This window comes from Protopterus annectens, chromosome 7.part0 (assembly GCF_019279795.1).
Source record: "Protopterus annectens isolate FY-2018-M chromosome 7.part0, PAN1.0, whole genome shotgun sequence".
Classification (NCBI taxonomy): domain Eukaryota; kingdom Metazoa; phylum Chordata; order Ceratodontiformes; family Protopteridae; genus Protopterus; species Protopterus annectens.
The window spans coordinates 449,513,064-449,533,308 of record NC_056739.1 but is presented as its reverse complement, the minus strand read 5'-3'; the positions used below and the strand labels follow the sequence as shown (position 1 = coordinate 449,533,308).

General features: G+C 38.0%; 1 protein-coding gene across 1 annotated transcript in view; it reads left to right on the top strand.

The window, feature by feature from the left end:
• ACAP1 (ArfGAP with coiled-coil, ankyrin repeat and PH domains 1) overlaps nt 1-20,245 on the top strand; it is a 1,330,515-nt gene that overhangs the window by 935,181 nt on the left and 375,089 nt on the right. Inside the window, exon 13 of the mRNA XM_044077032.1 lies at nt 12,407-12,518. Within this exon, the coding sequence (XP_043932967.1) occupies nt 12,407-12,518 (112 nt within the window). The remainder of the gene's footprint in view (nt 1-12,406; nt 12,519-20,245) is intronic.

Below are 20,245 nucleotides of genomic sequence, written 5' to 3'. Positions count from 1 at the left end.
CCTGGGTCAGCAGTGAAAAGAGACATATGTGCAGTGGGCTTAACTGATTAAGAAATAGATAAAAAGAATAGGTGTCATGAGCCATGGCTGTATGGTGCATGTGCTATCTCCTGCAACACACAGTTGTGGACCACAGCCTACACACTTGCTTGTTTGTGCAGCTTGGTGTGAGGAAGAGTAACTTATCATTCAAATATCCCTCTGAAAAATCACCCTGCACAAATGTCTGGCATAGTTTGGATGTGTGCTGGTTGTGAAAATTTTAGGAACTGCCTGGATAGTACATTGGCTTATTGTAAGTAATTTATTTTTCACTGCATACCACTTGACAGTTGAGGGAATGGAAGTAGTTCTGGTTAACATACTGGAGGCCATTTGTATCAAGAGGGGTCTTATTGGTAATGGGGATGTAATCAGTGGTCCACAGAACATCAGGGAAATGTGCTTTTTTGATAGAATGCCTTGTGGTGTTTCTGTTCTCTGCAGTCCATGCGGGCCACATATGCTCATCTGTAGGTGACATCAAAGAACTGGTATAGGATCTGTGAGGCAGATGCCTTCAGAACTCGATTTCATATAAGAATAGCATGTGTACAAGCTCCTCTGTCAATTATATCCATGTCACGGAGGTTTGTTAGTTGTGTATGGAACCATTTATGACATGGATAGTGACAGCGCACTGCATAGTGTTTATTGGTTGGGACAACTCATACATATGCTATTCACTGAACTTGGATGCTACTCCTAGCATCAGAGTGAGGTCAGATGTCTTCGATCTTTTACGCCGACCGTCCGCGGCACTCTCGCTGCCGCAGTCGCCGTTAGGCTTGCTGCAAAGCCTGAGGGATGTCAGGAAATGTCAGTCAGTTATTTCTGTGGGAAACGGAATGTTTGGTGAGATTTACATCAGTTGCAACGCGGAATAAAGAGCGTCTGTTGCAAGGTTAATCGCTGTTGGTTCGCGGAAGGGCGCTCAAGAGTATAATATTGTGCTGAGGGAGTTAGATTGTGCAGATTTAGCTTCGAAGTGTATAGAGTGGGTGCAATTAGCCCAGCTCAGCGGTTTCGGCTGCCAGCTTGTAAGAGAGAGCTCTTCAGTAGAAAGCTAGCATCGCCGTGACAGAGCTAGAGTGCTTCGATTGCCCGCTTCAATGAGCGATATTCTAACAGGTCAGGCTAGTCGACAGAGTCGTTCGTCGATACAGCCTGTTCTTAGAGAGGTCAGGCTTGTGCTAGGTAGGGTTAGGTTTCTCTGGAGAAGGAGGCAGACGTAGCGTTCCCTTCTGTCCCTTGTTCTCAGTGGGCAGCAAAGGCTTTAGGCAGGGTTGGTGTTACCCTCCCTTTCTTCAGACGCCGGGCCCATTAGAGCCTTCTGCTTGTCTTCTCAGAAGGCTTGATTAGAGGAATGAGAGACTTTCTGCCCTTGAGCTTGTGATGGGCAGGTGTCTTCTTTTGAAGGCTGTTAAAAGGCAGGCTTCGATGTTTCTAGAGTTAGAGTTCTTTCTTAGTTTTCGATTCTCATAGAGTCTGGATTCTGATTTGGGAGTGCTCTCATTCTTCTGCTTTCTTCAGTGAAGATCCAAGAAGCAGAGACTCTATTCTCCTTGAGATTTGATTTTTTCTTTAGAGGTTTTTGGCATGAGGATCCATCTAAAGTCTTAGGTTTTGGAGCCTCTACATATTGTGAAAAGGCTTAGGAATACCTATTTGATTGACTTGTCTGAGATCCTGAAAAAGAACCTGTTCTTTATGTTGTCCCCTTGCTCCTAGAGGAGGCTTCCTGAGTCCTATTTCTTTTGGTATCTGGGTTGTTAAAGTATTTAGGGATTTTAAGGCTTCTGTTTGCCTCCTGTTAGTCAGGGCCCATATGTAGGGGGGGCTTTGTTTTTAACCGGGTTTCTCGGCTATTGGTCCTGTTGGCAACTTGCAATGAGGGTTTATAGAGGCCAGTCTTAATCCAAGCTTTAAAAACTGCTCCTGTCTCAATTATAGTCTAAGGTATGAAATATGTAGGAAGGTACTTTTCTAGTTTGAAGTCTGGCCAGACCCCTCTTACGATTGGTATTGATGGTAGTTGGAATAAGTTGCCAATAAAATCTGTATTTGACAGGCCCTAGTGAGGAGATTGCTGCCACGGAAGTGATTGCAGTTAGCTAATTTCTTTTGAGCTGTTGAATTTACAGGTGGGCCAGCTTCCAATGAGGTTTTGATGCTTGCTGACTTATGATGTAGAGTGGATTTTAGGATCCCAGTGTAGGCATTGGTGTTGTTTGGTTCTCCTGGATTACTGTTTCTTTCTTTGCAGGAAGACAAGGTTCTTTAAATCAGTTTGGTTAAAAAGGGTTGGTGTACCATCTCTGCTGCCACTGTCGTCTGGCCTAGCAAGTTTTTGAGTGATCCTTCTTATCTGAGCTGGAAAGACAAGGTAGATTGATTCCTGGTTATGCAGAGCTCAGGCTCTAGCAGAGGGACGACAGGGAGTTCTTTCATAAGTCAGTCAGGTGAGGAATCCATTTAGTTCTTGGTCCAGCACCCAATGTGGCCGGAAGGTTGCAGACATTCAAGGAAGTCTTTCCTTAATTCAGCAAGGGGGGTGCTGGCAGGATAATACACCCCTTGAGTTTAGCCAGAACCTTTCCAAGGTTAGAGTACCCCAACCACGGTTACAGGTTTTATTTCCACACCTTCAAAGACCTTTCCAGTTTGATTCAGACGCCTAGACTCACCTTTGCAAGATTACACCAATGTTTCAAAGTTTAAATTGCTAGGCCCAATACGGGTCTTTATGCCATTCTCCGGGGTATAGCAGATATACAGGAGGCTTCACCATACCATTTAACCTTAACACGCATTTATCTATCCTCAACATTTATGGGACCTATGATTTTACAAATTTGTTCTTCGTTCCTCAACACTTATTACAACACATTGAGACGCTATAAGATTTCATTGGCCTAAAACTTTCTCACTCAAGCTGCTAAAACCAAGACTATCAGATTGGAGTTCCTCAAGGAAGTATCTCGTCTGGCGCTGCTGGGACTTCTACATGATCAGTATCTGCTCATGCTTTGGCTTCAATAGACTGCCTCTGCTTAACTGCTGGATTTATCCAGTGCTTTCGCGTGATAGCTTTCTTCAAATAATGGAAGTCAGACTCATCCTCAGGAGGAATACATTACAGCCTCTGGGACTTCTCAAGGGACGAAGCGCTTTCATCAAAAGAATATGTTGAAGCCCATTGCCTGGTGATGGCTGTGAGAGTGAGGCGCCTAAAGTCAGGGGTTTCTCAGAGATCAGGAAATCTGCTTGGCATTCAGAAGATGACAGGTGCCCATGGCCTTTTTTGGACTCACAGCTGCATTCTGAATCTTTCCCTTTAGACGAAATCAAAGTTTCCCTCATCAGTCAGACATGACTTCAAGACAGTCCTTCAAGCCTAGTTCAGGATGGCTTAGTGAATTCTGCATCCAACCGGGCTTTCTGAAATGGGATAAGGCAAAGCATATATGAGGAAGCTGTCACCAAGCATCTCCAAATGGATGGACACTCAGTCCAATCTTATTCTGTCATTCAAAAGGAAAAAATGTGCATATGGACAAGCTGTCATGGTGGGACAGCTCAGATGTGCTACCTGCCTGAGTGAAAAAAGATTGTTGTCACAAGTGCTTGATAACAAAGCTTGGAAAGCAGGAGCTCTGACAAATGGAAAGCTGTTACAAGCCTAAAGTGGTGGCCTCTGACAACATCAGAACTTGAAGATGAAGGAAAGTCCAGTGCCCAAAGACAGATACCAAGGATTCATTTTGCTTCCAGGTAGGTCGAGGGGAGTTCTAACAACACAGGCAAGTTGTGGTACTACAACAACAAAGGTAGCATGTGTCGGTATTAAATGCATGCGAACAACACATTTGACAGTGGGATGCAGCAAGCAAGTGATTAGCTCTATCATTCTAGGTTCATGCCCAAGCACAGAACTCCTTAGCAGATGTGTTGAGCAGACGAATCTTATGGATCTGAGCTTGCAGTGTTATGGAATGTATGGTAGATTTTGATTGGAAGATGGATCCCTCTTTTTGGAAATTGGAGCAGCTTCTTCTGGCTCCAGACCAGTGGCCTTGTGGACTCAGCCACCACCTTCCAAAATCCCACAGCTCAAAGGGAACTCTCTTTTCTTCAATTGAGCCAATCTTTCATGTCTTCCTTTCCCACTCCATTGTCTTGCCCCCAGACACTTCTACTCTGAGCCAGACAGGACAAGCTAAGGATGATTTCATATAGCCAGATCTGCCTCTCGACAGCATTGCACCTTATGATTGAGTCTGTTGGCCATTAGCCTCCTGTCCTTTTTGGTCTGATTCCATTTGGTGTCTTTCTCCTGGAGTCATGGTTTCCTGTTCAAGGTTTTTTGCTCTGTGCTCAGCCTCAAGCCTTCCTCTCTTCACACCATAGCCATGGATCACTTCCACAGAAAGTTTTTTTGAATGTTTTGGAAACAGCAAGTTTTGGATGTTATTTTAAAGTGTCGCATGTTAAATGGAAGAGATTTTATTTTGGGGTGCAGGAAAGGATTTTGATGTTTTTGAGCCTAATTTTTTTGGTTCTTTCTTCAATCTTTTTGATTGTACTGGACAAAGGTTTGTCCTTCTCTTCTATTAAGGTTCATGCTGCTCTTCTAGGCTCAATATGAGCTCATAATCATTGTGTTTCACCTTTGTGTTTGTCCTCACTCTTATTGTTCTAAAGAATTGTCAAAGAATTTTCTCACTACTTGTAGCCAAGCTTACCCTCAGTGTTTAAGAGACTAGACCCTCACAACTTTTTTGTTAGCCTTGCAGCCTCTACCGAGTTGACCTTCTTTTATCATGGAAGACTTGAGCCCGCAAGCCACCTCCTTATGCAAGAAGGAAGGTAGGTTTGTTATATCCTTTGGCGGCTGAGTTGGTTGCTTGAAGGGCTTAGGAGTATCTTCTTTACTGCATTTCATCCTTCCCTTATGGTATAAAGTGGTTTCTAAAATACTTTTAAAAAAAAACTATTCATTTGCTCTTTTTATGCAATCCCCCAAACTAAAAATTTTGCATTTTTAGCAAAACCACTTTAAATGGGCAACAGGCAGTTTTATTTTACACGGAGAGTTAAAGTTGTTGGCAGTGCAGTTTGAGCAATTATTTGTAGTTTCTTTGGTGGCAGTAGTCTTTTCTGTTTCTTCAAGTTGGGCAATTAAGTAAGTGGACCTTGTTTTGCATTGCTTATTTCATTCATTGCATTGCTGATTAGGCCCATCTGGGCAAGGGGAGTGGCAGGGCAACTAGCACTGAGATTAGGGCTGCTGCTAAGTGGCAACTCTAAGGGGTGGCAACTAAAGACTTTTTGAGTTCAGTGCACTTTGAGGGAGCATACTATCACCTTCCACTTTACCTAAATCTAGGGCTGGTTTTTTCAATTTTGTTTTTTTGCAGGGCTATTTTTGCCACTGCTTTTCTTTGTGGTGCTCCCTTACCTCTTTGCTTTCTTTCCTTGCTCTGGTCTTGGAGCAAAGTGCTGGACTGCAGCAATGTGAGATGAAGAACATAGTACAGTTTTGTACCTACCATAAATTTCTCCGAAGTAAGATCCACATTGCTGTAGTCCCTCCCTCCTCCTCCCTCCGTTAAGTGGGTTGTGTGGGTTGGGTTGTGTTGGGTTGTGTATATATATTGTATATTTGGTACATATTATTAGTTATTATGGTTGGTTGGTGGTTTTTTTGTTTGTTCTTTTTTTTGACCTTTTTTTTTTCTGGTCTTCTGAAGGGAAAAGAAAGAACTGGTGAGGATATGGCGTTGGTCATGCGCATTTGTACCCTGGCGATCTGATGTGTCGGTCAAATGCCTTGCCACCAGCCAGCCTTATACTTTTGATATTCTCCCGACGAGACAGGACCTACCCAAGTGTGTAAGGACTGCAGCAATGTGGATCTTCGAACATCTACATTTATGGTAGGTACAAAACTGTACTTTTCTGTTCATCAAAAAATGACAGTTTACAGATTCAGTGCATGAAGTTGTTCATCTTGCAGTTATGTTTTTGAATAACCCTCCCATGTTGTTTGCCTTCATTTACACTGGCAGTTGGACTCCATTCATTAATGCTGCTCATTTGTATGTAATTATACAGTGATTTGCATATGATGACCAAGTTATTTTCCTTGGTAGCAAGGTAATGTTATGTATGTCCCTGAATCTAGCCTGCCCTGTGCATAGATGCTTATTGTGCTATTTCAGTTAACATTGTGTACTAATTATTTCTGAGTCCCAGGGGATAGTGGTATTTTATTTGTCAAAATTTACCAGTGTTATAAAGTTAAACAGATTTATAGCTTTGTAAACATGTAAGATGGACCCAAGGTGCTGATGGGAGAAATGTTCATCTGTTTGAGAGTTTCCCAGTGATGTATGACAAGAACAGGTAAAAAAAAAACCTGCTATATTCACAATATTGAAGGCAATATTAATTGTTATTTGAGCGAAATATATTTTCACAATATTTCAAAACAACAATATTAATCTACACAAACATGAATGTTAGATGACAAAATTATGTGCCTTAATGTCCTGTATTGGATGGCACCATTTGTTTGCCTGTGGTCACAATGCTTTTATATTAACACAGATATGAAAATATCACTAAAGTTTGTAACTGCTTTACAAAATAAACATTTATATCTCAGAATGTATTTGAGTTCCAACTATATTTTTAATATATTTTTACAGCAGACAATGTTCTCAACATGGCTAACACACTCACAGTACAAATAAGAACATTTTTTTCATAATGTTTTGCAAATGCTCCTTGTTAAGTACAGTCCTGTACATTCCTCGATGACCAGGATTATGGTGCATGTTCAGCAAATCATGTCAGTTTGTAGATGCTGCCTTGCTTTGACTTTGTTTTAGGTATGTATCCATCCAAGACTTCAAAAGTTACACTTTTGAAAACAGTGATACATATACTCAGTTCAGGAGTTTAGGGAAGACTCCTGTTAAGGCAAGCATAGTTTTACAGCAAATGCAGGTGCTCTGCTTTTCCTGATGAGTACACTCTTCCAGGAAGTAATGAATTAAGCACAGACTGCAAATATAAGAGAAAATGAAAGAAAAGTGAGACTTTATAATAAACTGAGACATAAATAGGGCAGAGACAGGGGAGAGACCATCTCAGGAATTAAAGTGCCCAGCACGAGCCATAAGGCTAGTGCTAGAAAGGTCCTTCTCCCACAACATGCCCATTTGCAATTCAGAGACATGTAAGCTGCAATTAAGTAAGACCTCATTATCAGCTAACTTGCATGTGTCTGAATTGCATTTACTACTGTGATGTGCAGATCACTGCTGATCCCATTGCTGATCTCCACATCATGGTAATAACCTGCTGCTCATGTAGGCAATGGCATTCCCCCCAGTCACATTCTCTCTCTCTCTCTCTCTCTCTCTCACACACACACACACACACACACACACACACACACACACACACACACACACACTGTATCCACAGTCCCTAAATCTGTCCCTACCCTATCTTCTCTCCATTGGTTCCCCACCCCCCCGTAATAGTTGGAATGCCATTATGGCATGTATCTATGGCTCTGCTGGTCTAGTGTATCCCCCACTCTTCAATCCTTGCCTTTGGTGCTGCCATATCACTTTAAGAATGTTTTCTGGAGTCTAGTACACCCCCACACCTCCCTGATTCCATTTTTTTGTCAGTGGCATTCCTGCACTTTGAGTAATCCTTAGAGTTTATGGCACCCCCCATCCCTGGTTCCCCATATTGCTTTTGGCACCATTATGGCACTTGTAATCCCTACAATCTAGTGGTTCTCCCATCACATTTGTGTTAGCCAGTTGAACATGACATTTTGGCCATGTTTCATACAGCAACATGGTAAAGATGGCCGTGCTGATCTACACAGTTGAGTCTATGAATTGCTGGTCCATGTGGATGCCTTCCCAGATGGAGTTTGGGAGAGGGGGAGCACACAGCTAATTAGCATAAATCTCTCCATCAGAAATGCCACATTAGTATGCAGCATGGCCGCAGGGACAGCCCTTCATGGTATATACATCTTCATATTAGAGGATCATGCAGAACTGTGAGAAGGTGGTTGCTGATTCAGGGAAAGGTAACACAGTAGCATAGCTAGGGTATGAGGGAGAGGGGCAACTGCCCCATGTGCAAAGTGTTGAGGGCATGATCAGCTGATCTGGATATTTCCTTAGTGCAATAGTAGCTTTTAAAAAATGGTATTGTATTTCTGGTCTCTCTAGTGCTCTGTGTATGGTCTAAATTCTAGCAACTGCTTACTACATTATAGCAAGCAGTTTGCTACAGTTCAAAAGAGAAAAAAAAAGATTTAAGTAAAACCTGAATGCTGTAGCTGTCCATGCAGACAAGGATATAAACTGTAGCAATTGTTGGCTACATTTGTAGCTAGCAGTTTACTATATTTTTAAAAGGAGAAATTATTATTATTATTTTTTTATAACTAAAGCATGACCTGTCAGTGCAGGCAGGGTACGTTAAAGGAGGGTTGGGGGCAGGGACACAGAAACAGGACCTGAATTACTGGATTGTGGAGGAGGGGAGCTGTCCCAAGATTTTTTTTTTTTTGCTCCTGAATACAAGAGATGGGTGGGGATGTAGATCTAACCATTTATCGATTGGCCTACTACAGTGAATGAAGGGCTTTTTTTGCTCTTCACTTGATGAGGTGAGGTGCTGGTCTGTACTAATGGCCCAGTGCTCTGCTTGACCCAACTATGCTTCTGAGGCAATATGACGTGTACATAGAGGTGTACATCTTGGTACCTTGAAGGATTCACCCCAGAGTTCTTTCAGTGTTGTATTGTTTTGGGGAAGGAAGTCAGGTATGTTTTGCCTATATGCAGATTGAGGACTCTAATAAAAGAAATTGTTAGGAAGTGCTACTTTTTGGTTATTATACAAGATTATTAAAGGTGACGAAAATAATGATCTAGTTAGTAGGAGGGTTGCGGGATAGAAACCTGAAAAGACTAAACTGAGATGAGTTGAACAGAATACATAAATGGAACTGTTATGATAATTAAAGGAGGAGGAAGAATGTGGTGTAATTAAGTAGCACATTTTATTATTAAGGTTATGAAAGGGGATGCTTTTAAGATTTTTTTAATAACAAACTCTTTTGTTGTTATCATATAGACAAATAAACATGAAAAACATATACAAAAGTAAACAGAATTTTTTTCCATTAACATCCACTTCAAATATTTCCTAATACTTACATTTTTTAGCTCCAGACAGTGTTTATCTTGCAATCAGTGCTGCTTAATCTTTCTAAGCAAATTTATCATGTACTGATAGGGCAGAAATCTCAGTAATGTCTTGTCTACAAGTCAATACTTAACTTCCAAATCAGAGCTATTTTATAATCTATTTCATATTGTGTTTATATTTGAAGTGTAAGGTAGATATGTCTAATTTCTCCATTCTATGTAAATGAATATTTCTCCATTTATGTTATTACATCATTTTTTACGCCTAGCATACTTCTTTTTCTTACCCAACTTATCTGCCCTTTGGTTTGCGTCATAGCAATACTGTTTGCTATATTATGTATGTATGTATCTGCAGTACTTTGTATAACTTACTACTAAAAACTGTTTTGCGTCAGATAACATGTAATATTACTATTAGGCATCATGTGGATTTTCATCTTAATTCTCCAAAAGCCACTGTTTCGTTTTCAGATTCATGACTCGAAATAAAATTTGCTCGCTGACAGACAGTTTGAAAAGTTATCACTGAAAACCACTTTCAATGACTGAAAGAACAAGTATTTTTGCATGGGTCAAGCCTCCTGCACCCCCCCATATGAGCAGAACCTTCACACATCTCTAACTTAACTCCGCAGATGCACAACAGTGGAGAAAACAACAAAAAGTAATGTTTCTTGAAACTGGCTTTCAATGATAATTCCTTCAAAGTGCTGTCAGTTGAATAAATTCCCTCTTTCAATTTAATCTTAATACACTTTGAATACTATTCAAGTGAAAGGAAAATAAAGAAAGCCCTTCAGTGATGGACAAAGCCTCATTTACATGCCCATTTTTTTTAAAGATTTGGCTATTGTCAGCTTAAAGTTGGAACCAAAAAAAAAGTAAGTTTGGCACCCAACAACTTCATCTCATCATTGCATATGTTTACATTTACAGTTCCCTTTCTGACAGCCATTAACATGGTTCTTCAACCATATAATAAATTCTATCTAAACAACAACAGAAGTTAAGGAGTTTCTGCATTTCTTTAACCATTCTTGTGAAAACATAACCATCATAAAACTTCCTTCAGTCTGTAAAACATTATAAGCTTGACCCATATAAACTTTCAATTCATTTAAGATGACACATTATCTTGCTGCTCTTGCAGGACTAAAGTCAGTCAAACAGCCAGAAATTCCAAAACACCATACTCTTCATGCTAACTGGTGAAACAGTCACATATTGTAGCAGTTCAGTTAATTCCCTCAGTAGGTGATAAGCACCTTATTACAATCCACTAAATACTTACTTTCCTCCTTATGACCCTCGCTGGCCTTCTGCACTGTTGCATCTCATTCCTAAGTCTGATTTGTCATTATCCAACTTTCATTCCTCACAGTTTTTCTGTTCATTTCACTGATAACTGTATTCATATTTGTGCTAATTAAATATTCCTCAGGAAAAGATAGCACTCTAAGCATTAATAACTATTTGCAAATATATGTTTTTTCTTATGCTTTGCTTATATACAGTATCCATACCAAATAACCTAAAACAAAAGTAAAAAGAATACTTATTCAAATTCAGTTAAATGTGGGTCCATGCAATATCTATTTCTAAGGCAAATTCATCATGGAGTTGTGAACGCAAATAAACATATATTTAGTAGTAGGGGTAGATCCTAACTCTGTGTTTAATAAATTATAAATAAATATAGGCAAAATATCTATTTTATATCATGATACTTATCTATTCATCTAATTCTAGTTCTCAAAACCTCACATATCAGTAAACAGTTTTAATGACAAACATAAAAATATTCAACATATTTATCTTGATACTAAGTACAACCTTATAATTACCCCTACTAGTTTATGTAAAATAATAAACCCGCAAAACTGTCTCGGAGAAATAGAACGTTTTAGTCTGTCAGAAGTACTTATGACTTAGGGTCACCTCAGAGTAATCATATTCCACAAACGCAGGGTTCCCCTTCACTAACAGCTTTCTGCACATTTGCTACAGCATCCGTGGTATTTGCTTTTTTTTTTTTTTTGTGACAAGTTGAGAATTTGATCAGGTCAGTTTGCCTCCTAAACTTAGCCTCAGTGTCTTGACAGCTGCAATCACTTCGCCTGCACTATATCCAGGGAATCTCTCACAAGGCCAGGCCACTCCACCCTATTTGTTTCACATAGTGCAACAAGTTCACTTTACTTCTTCTTCCAAAAAGCTTCATACAGCTTTGTAGTTTGGCAAGTTCTTCTTCTTCCAGCTAGTCACAAAGGCACTTCATGTGGCATGGCCATTCTCATTCTCTTCATATAGACATCAAATAATCCAGTTAATTTCTGTTATATGGGCTCCACATGTCTAGTTACTGCAACACCCTTCACTGTTCTTTACTGTTTGACCACAGTACATAATGTCTATCCCATTCTGACTCATGAGCAGTTTCTCCTCCGTAATATTCAGACCCAACATGCAGTACATTTTTAAAGCTATCGACCAGTAAATGACACCTGTACTCATTGACTTGCACAAAACTGCACCAAACAAACCACTTTAACATAGGCTGTCAGTTTTAATTTGCCTCTAAATGGAACAGTCTGAGGAGATGCCCAACTTGAAAAGTATCTTCATGCATTCAATACCATTTTGACTGAATGAGAAGGCTGTATTATTACATCACAGTGTTAGAAATTGTAGTGCGAGCACCTCTCTGGCCTTGTTCAAGAGGAATCTTGACCAATGGATGGGAGATTGCAGATATACCCCAGGGATTACTTCAGTGTCACTGCTTGACAGGGGCACAGCAAAATGATAGGCATAGTTTTTATTCAAACTAAAGGGGTGGCGAAAGCCACATAACTATGGGCTAGGCTTATAAATGCCCTTGGGCAGATAGCCTAGTATGAACCTATGAACCTATGAGTCTAGGTCATATACTCTAAAACTTAAAGAAGGTCATGTTCTGATTCTCTTTTTATAGAACAGAGCAACAAGTATGGATCCTACCATGGCATTTTATCAGTATGTTCTTATGTTTCACTGAAAGAGAACAGTAAATAAGATTAAAACGGAGATTTATGTAAGTAATTTATTTTTTAATTTTTCTTTTGCAGGGCATGTATGCTGCAAGCAGACTCAGAAAAACAACAACAAGCCTGGGTAGTAGCAGTACAAAACAGCATAGCTTCTGCTTTTTCAGAAAGTCGGGAAGATACACTTTCTTCGGTATGTATGCCAGCCATAATAATGAATGTCTGTAGAAAGTAGACCCAAGAAGGAACAGGAGGGGTTACACCAGTAGGCCGAGAAAAATGTTATTCCTGTGCACTGTGACAAAAAAGAAGGTTAAAAGCATGACAGGAACTGCAGGATAGACAAATTATGCTATTCTGGATGAATAATGATGTTAGCACTGTTCAAGCCCAGACAGTATGCAACTGTTATACAGCTTGTACTCAATCTATAGAGTCTGCTTGCAAAAAGAAATTGCAGTATAACACACAACACATAAGGATATCTCCAACAGTTAGTAGAGACAAATGGCAGCTCCAACTTTTGTACAGTGTAAGAAGAGATGTTATCTGCAGGGTTGTATAGAACCAGTGCCTGTGATACACAAAGGCAAAAGAATTGTACTCCAGAATCTTTTTGGTACTTAAAAAGGAGCACTCCTGGAGACCTGTTCTATAGTTGTCCTTTCTAAACACCTTTGTAAAAGTTCTGAAGTTCAAAATGCTCATCTTACAGTTAGTCCGAGTATTGCTTCCAGACCACTGTTTCATAGTGACTCAATCTGAAGGACATTTACCATCATATTCCTGTTGCTCCAAATTTCAGGAAACTTTTGAGATTTTCTGTGCCTGTGTTTCATTATCAGTATATTGCATTACGCTTTGGGCTATCTACTGCACCTCCAGTGTTTGCAAAGTGTTTGGTCACAGTGGTTGCCTATTGCAGAACCTTAGGTATCTGCATTTTTCCTTATTTAGATAACTTGCTAATTTGTGCAGATTCTGTATCCAGATGCTTGGAGTCTTTCAACAAGGTTGCATTTTTCCTTTTCCACCTGAGCTTCAAACTGAACATTCAAAAGTCCTTCCTCACACCCAGTCAACATTTTTTTTCCTGGGGTGTTGCATAGGCATGGTAAAAAGGATGCCCTTCCTGCCAGAAGACAAAGCTCTGACTTATCACAGCATTTTTTTTGATTTCCTTCTTCTAGACGTGTGCTTAGCAAGAGATTTTCTGAAAATTCTAGGCTTCATGGCATCAGTGATCCTCATGATACCACTAGCCAGAATCTACTTGAGAAAAATTCAATGATACTTGAAGAACTGTTGGACAAAGCACTTTCATCCTTTAGATTTCCAGGTACTGGTACTGGGATTTGTGAAACATGAACTGCAGTTGTGGAGGGATCAACTGTCTCTGAATCTAGGGCTCCCTTTCTCTCTTCATACCTCAGATCAGTCTGTCTTGACAGACCCTTCATGTACAAGGTTTATGAGGGTCCTCAGGACATGCCAAAGCATATAAATGTAAAAGAGATGTTGGCAGTGATTCATGCCTTAAACATTCTTCATAACTTATGTACTCTGCATCTTCTTCTTCTAGTGGTCACAGACAACACTGCTGTGATGTAGTACCTGAACTAGCAAGGGGGAACAATGTCATAATCTCTTTGGTGGTTGGCAGTGATGGCCTAGAAGCTGGCTGTACAGCATTCTATGACTCTTCAGGCTTGCTAAATTCTATCAGAGTAAAACATAGTGGCAGACAGACTAAGCATATTGTGGATAGGCACTCATGAGTATAAGCTCCATGTAGAGGTCTTCCAGAACATGTTCCAGGTGTGGGGAACACCTCAAGTAAATTTGTTCACCTCCTTTTAAATCAGACAACTTAAAAAATGCTGTTCAAGCTGTCCTTGCAATCATGCTTGGAAGACAGATGATGTATCATTCCCATGGTTTGGAATGTTCCTGTATGCATTTCTACCATTTCCAGTGATACCAAAGGGGTCTATATCACATAGTCTATATCACATAGTCTAACTGCAATAAATCCAACTACGTGAATGTCGAACCCGGAAGTTCGAAATGCAAGAATTTCGAACACACAGAACAGCAATTTTTTTTCCCAGGGAAAAAAAATTAATGTTCTGGTACAAAACCAAAAAGCACACATACACTTCAAACTGTTCCTAATGTAGGGGGCTGTGCCCCCCACACCCCCCTTACTTAAATATACCAACTCTGAGATCGCACCACCGTGGAGGAAATAGCAAAGCCGCGGAAATGGCCCACCAATTTTTTTCCCTAGGAAAAAAATCGGCGTTCCACGGCTTCGCTATTTTCACATTTTGAACTTCCCACAGTTCGATGTTATGGCATTCGGACACCTGTGCATTCGAACTCCTGATATAGACCTTACCAAAGGCATTTCTAATGATTTAGAATGATTTACTAAAGATCATTGTGATAACTCCCTTTTTGCCCAGGCATACTTGGTTCTCCCTTTTAATGGAGTTGATCAAGGGTAATTATATCAAGCTTCCTCACAGACTGGATCTGCTCACACAGCATCAGGGGTGGATAGTCTCCCCAGCTTAGAACAATTGCAACAGTCTGGATAATTCCATCTTGATACTTTTTAGGCACTTGCTCTGTCAGGTTGTACAGCAGGTATTATGGTGGCAAGAAAACCTACAACTAGAAATTATGATTATTCACAGGTAGAAGAGGTACTCCAGGTGGTGCTTTGCCAATAATTGAGGTCCCAAAAGGGTTTCAACCCCTTCTGATTATGAAAATATTTGTGAGCTACTTAGAGATGGCTTGCCATACACTTCTATTGAAGTGCATCTTGTGGCAATCTCAGCTTCTCTGCCCATGGATCCCCCACTTTAATATCTTTTTGTGGTAAAACAGTTTATGAAAGGAGTTTATTGCATGGAAGACCCCCTCCAAAACAAATTCCTCCTCCCTGGGATCTGAACTTTGTTATTGAAAAATTGACCTTCCCTCCTTTTGAACCTGCTTCTCAGGCTGGTTTACAGTGCATTACTTGGAAGAATGTTTTATTCATTGCTCTGGCATCTGTAAGGCAAGTCTATGAGCTGCAAGCTCTCATGGTTGACCAACCCTAGCTGATCTTTCAGAAGGGCAGGGTTGTGTTACAGACTAATTCATCATTCTTGGCTAAAGTTGTTTGTGAATTTACCTTGAATCAAGCCATCAGTCTCCCAGTGCTCTATATTTATACAAAAAACAAGGAAGAAAAGTTTCTTCATGCACTGTATGTGCACAGATAGCTCAGGTACTACCTAGACAGAACAAAACCCTTTAGGAATGCTGAACAGCTGTTTATTTCCTATGTGGGGGCTAAGAAAAGTCAACCTGTCTCTAAGCAAACAATTGCATGATGGTTGTCCTTTGCTATTTTCTCTTACTCCACCCATGGTAAATTTCTTCAATGCAAGGTTAAGGCTCACTCAAGCAAGGTCCTACCCTCTTTTATGGAGCATCCTAACAATTGCAAGGAAGGTTATTACTAAAACTTCGAAAAATGAGTCTAGTACTTGCTATTTAATCTGTTAATCTCTTCTGATAAGATATTACTTTTTAGATTATCTAATTTTAACTTATCAATTATGTCTTGTAAATCTACTAGCTCCTTGTTCCATTGCTTTCTGTTTAGACTACATCAACTCATAATTTTACCAAATACATTTGCTTTCAGAGAATCTCATATAAATATTTCAGACCTGTGTGGTTAATTTCAATAAAAAATTGAATCTCTTTGTTAAAAATGTCCTTAAATTCTTTCATATTTGTTATATAGGCAGGAATCCTTATAGTAGAGATGTTATTAAAATTCAACATGACTTTAAATGTTAACGCATTATGGTCTGATAGTGGGCAGGAGACTACTTTAACTTTACCTAGCCTATGAATAATGTCACTTGAGACATAAACTCTCAAAAGTTAGTCTGACACTGAGAATTCATCAATGCACCAATATTAAATAAATCTATAAATTCCATTATTGCTTTGCTGAAGCGGATTTCTTCCTTTTATTACTAGTATTAGAATCCTTATCATATAATATACAATTAGAATCTCCTGCAAGAATAATGCTACCTCATGAAATCTGAATTATTTCTTCCAACTGGTGTTTAACTGCTTTTACTCCTATTCCAGGTATCCAGTGAACATTAATAAATGTGTACAGCTTCTTTTTAATCTCTAGAGTCACTGAACAAAATATTCCCTTTTCATCATTGTGTGTGTTTAGGATTTTGAGTGTTGGCATAGAGGTCTTCCATAATATAGCCCCCCGTTTTTGTTTTCTGTTTGTAATGGGAACTGGTTAAAACATTAAAATATTTTATATTAAATCTGTCTATATCTTCTTGTATTAAGTGTGTTTCTTGTAAAATAAAAATAACCTGGAATTAAATATGTGTAGAAATGTATTTAAGCTACCCCATTTTACTACCATTATTCAATCCATTAACGTTAATGGATATACAATTTAAGTAAGTCATGTTATAAGTACAATGTACAAATAACATCCTCAAGACTTTTCTAAGTATGATATTACCACAGTACCGCTTCCATGAAACCTTAACTGCTTATTTATAAAAATATATTTAATAACTTTGAAAATAACTACATATATACTGTTAATGAAAGTAGGCAGTAAATTGTTATAAAATATTAAACATAAATTTCTGTTTTTATCTCTCTCTCCCCTGTTGGGAGTTTAATACTCCTGGTTTGAATAGCAATCCTCCCCAAACACTTCTAGCAATCAGCAACTAAAATTCTCCTCTACTACTTATTGAGAAAGAGGATAAATGAAAGGCTTTAATTATTGACAAAGTTAGAGAAAGTACAGGTTGTATGTTATTGTATTTTTAAACTTACTAATAAAATTCTGTGTTAGATATACAACTTATCTCAACATAATATCTCATGTATTTGAAATGTTAATTTAACAATCAAATTTTCATTGTAACAGTTTGTCTCCTATTAAACAGTTAATCTATATCTGTAGAAGCGAAGCACTTAGCTTCCTAGAAAAAAAAAAATCATTAAACGTATTAAGTAATAATACACTTTCAGAAATAGATGTGCTTTCTAAACATTACAACATAACTGCATGTCATTCATAGTAACAAAATGCAAGAATACTAGTCATAATGTGCACCAAAGTAACTATTTCAATATGTGCCTTATTTAGCTTAAAGGTAAATTTTAAAAGTTTGAATTTTATCTATTCAAATATGCTCTATTATAAAAATACATGTGTATATATATGTGTGTATATATATATATATATATATATATATATATATATATATATATATATATATATATATATCTTCTATTGTTTTGACAACTTTATAATGAAATCATATTGACCGTAAGATAAAAAAGTAGATTACATATTTACTTGACATTTCCTGGTATTGAGACGTTACCAAAAAACTAACATATGCAGATGTTTGTTAAAGATCATGGACAGTGGAAAGAGAGACAATTTCATTTTACACAAAAACATTTATAGACTAGATTATTTTCTTTCCTCAGACAGATGGATTAATTCATTTAACAGAACCTATGCTTTTTATTAAGCCTTTGTTTTCATACAAATATAATCACTACAATGAAACATAGCTAATAAAATTACGGTACAAGCTGAAGTTTTGTCAGTCTTAGCTATCTTCTATTTAAAATATATTACTAACACTAATATGTATTCATTCATTAACTAATTGAACCAACATGATGAAGAGCTGATTCAGAGAAGCAACTAAGACACTTGTTAAATAACTTAAAATTAAAAGTCTAAGGACAGTATTCATAGTTGCTAGTGAAAATAAATGAGTAATGTAGCCATCTTTTTCTTAGCACAAATAGGAGTGAACATAGTTTCAAAATATTACTCTAAAATCTTTTAATAAGTAGTGTATATATAATTAAGGATAATTAATAGTCACTTTTTACTAATCCATGTATATTTTAATAAAAAGGGAGCTTTTAAAACAGACATATTTTGTGTCCTTTAAATTTTTATACATATTGACACAAATATGTATTAACCTTTAATCAGAGTCATACTTTTCCATCTAATCTTTTATTTAAAAAAACAAAGCAGAATTACATATGTTCCTTTACATTAAATTTGGTACTAAATATAGGAAACAGTCATAAACTTGCTATAGTCATTAGGTCAAAGTAATATTTCACATAAAACCAGACAACTGAATTCATTATACAGCATTTGCAATTTAAGATACTATAAGTATATCATCAAATCAGGATTGTTGGTAATAAAGTTTCAAAGGTCTTATAAAACAGTTTTCTTATTTGCATGTTTTACATCAAATAATGTACTCACATCTGTTTTGTAAATAACAGTGGCTAATATGAGTACCTTTAAATGAGCAGGGTTATCAATAAACCTTGTTGCATTATACTGTTACACACCCCTTTAAGTACTCTATATAGTCACATAGGTGTCATGGCTATGACTGTGATTAGTATCTAAAGCTCTTTGACAACCGCACCCTACTTTAAACATTTATACACCATTGCAGAGATTGCCTCAGCTTAAATAACGTGTTTTATTTAACTGACATTCGCAGCTCTGTGTAATCTAGTGAACTGCCACTTCCTCATAGTAAACCCGAATTAGAATAAAACTAAGGACATCCAGACTCCAGCCTCCCTCTTAAACAGCCATTTTAAACTCAAACATGTAAAAAGAGTGTGTGTGTTTGTGTATATATATATATATATATATATATATATATATATATATATATATATATATATATATATATATATATATTAGATTTAGTAAGGAAGATACCTTTAAATATATGTATATTGTTCATCCTGTAACCTTTCTCGGCTGACGACACACATATGCAATTTCTCCTTGAAAGTACATATGCCTTCATCTAATCTTTGCAGAAAACAAAGCAGATCAAGTGACCACATGGGAAAACAAGCCAAGCCCGAGCCATTTCACCAAAAAGCAGTCACACAAGAAATCCTAACAGTAAGTACATGAGCTAAGTGAATGCAAAATAACTTGATGGATAAACAAGGCTCTGATTAAATCAATAAACTTCTGCTTCTCTACATTGTAGAGTAAACAATTCAAAACAAACGCAACCAGACCCTGGACCCCTCACTCTGTCAGCCGACCACCAAATCCACAAACCAGATGACAAACATAAAAGATAGGGCACTACACACAAATATCACATCCAGCAAAGCCCTCCACACAGGAATCAAAAAAAAAAAAAAAAAAACACATTTTCATTCAAAGCAGTGATCCACACTATCAGACAACACTTTCATTCAAAGCCAAGATCCATAGCATCAGACATTGCTCTCACCCAAAGTAATAATCCACAACATCAGCCAATGCATTTAAAACACCCAGCACTCGCATATTAAACACAGTATCCCACCCAAGTATCACAATCAGTCACCTCAAGTATGACAGACATACAAGACACATCAGATAAATGTAAGAACACCGCTTTCAATTAAAAAAAAAAAAAGCTCTATGAAATCATCGGCAAACTAAAATTAGTTCATACAGACTCCAGTATACAATCATACCCACCCACACATCAAAAACAAATGAACATTGTTTCCTTGTGAATTGCTTATCCACTCTCTCTTCCCAGTCTTTTCTAACCTCTTCTGATTGATTCCTATAGTTTTCATGTGATATTTTATATGCTTTACTAATTATCCCTTTTTTAACAGCAGGTTTCTATTCTAGATTCAACTAAAAACTACCACAGCAAGTCTTGTACTTAACATTTCCCTATCCCTTTCATTTTGCCTGTACTCTAATATTAGTCATTGGTAAGGAGGGCAGTCTGTGGCCTGTAGTCCATATGTCTTCCCATTCCATTACAT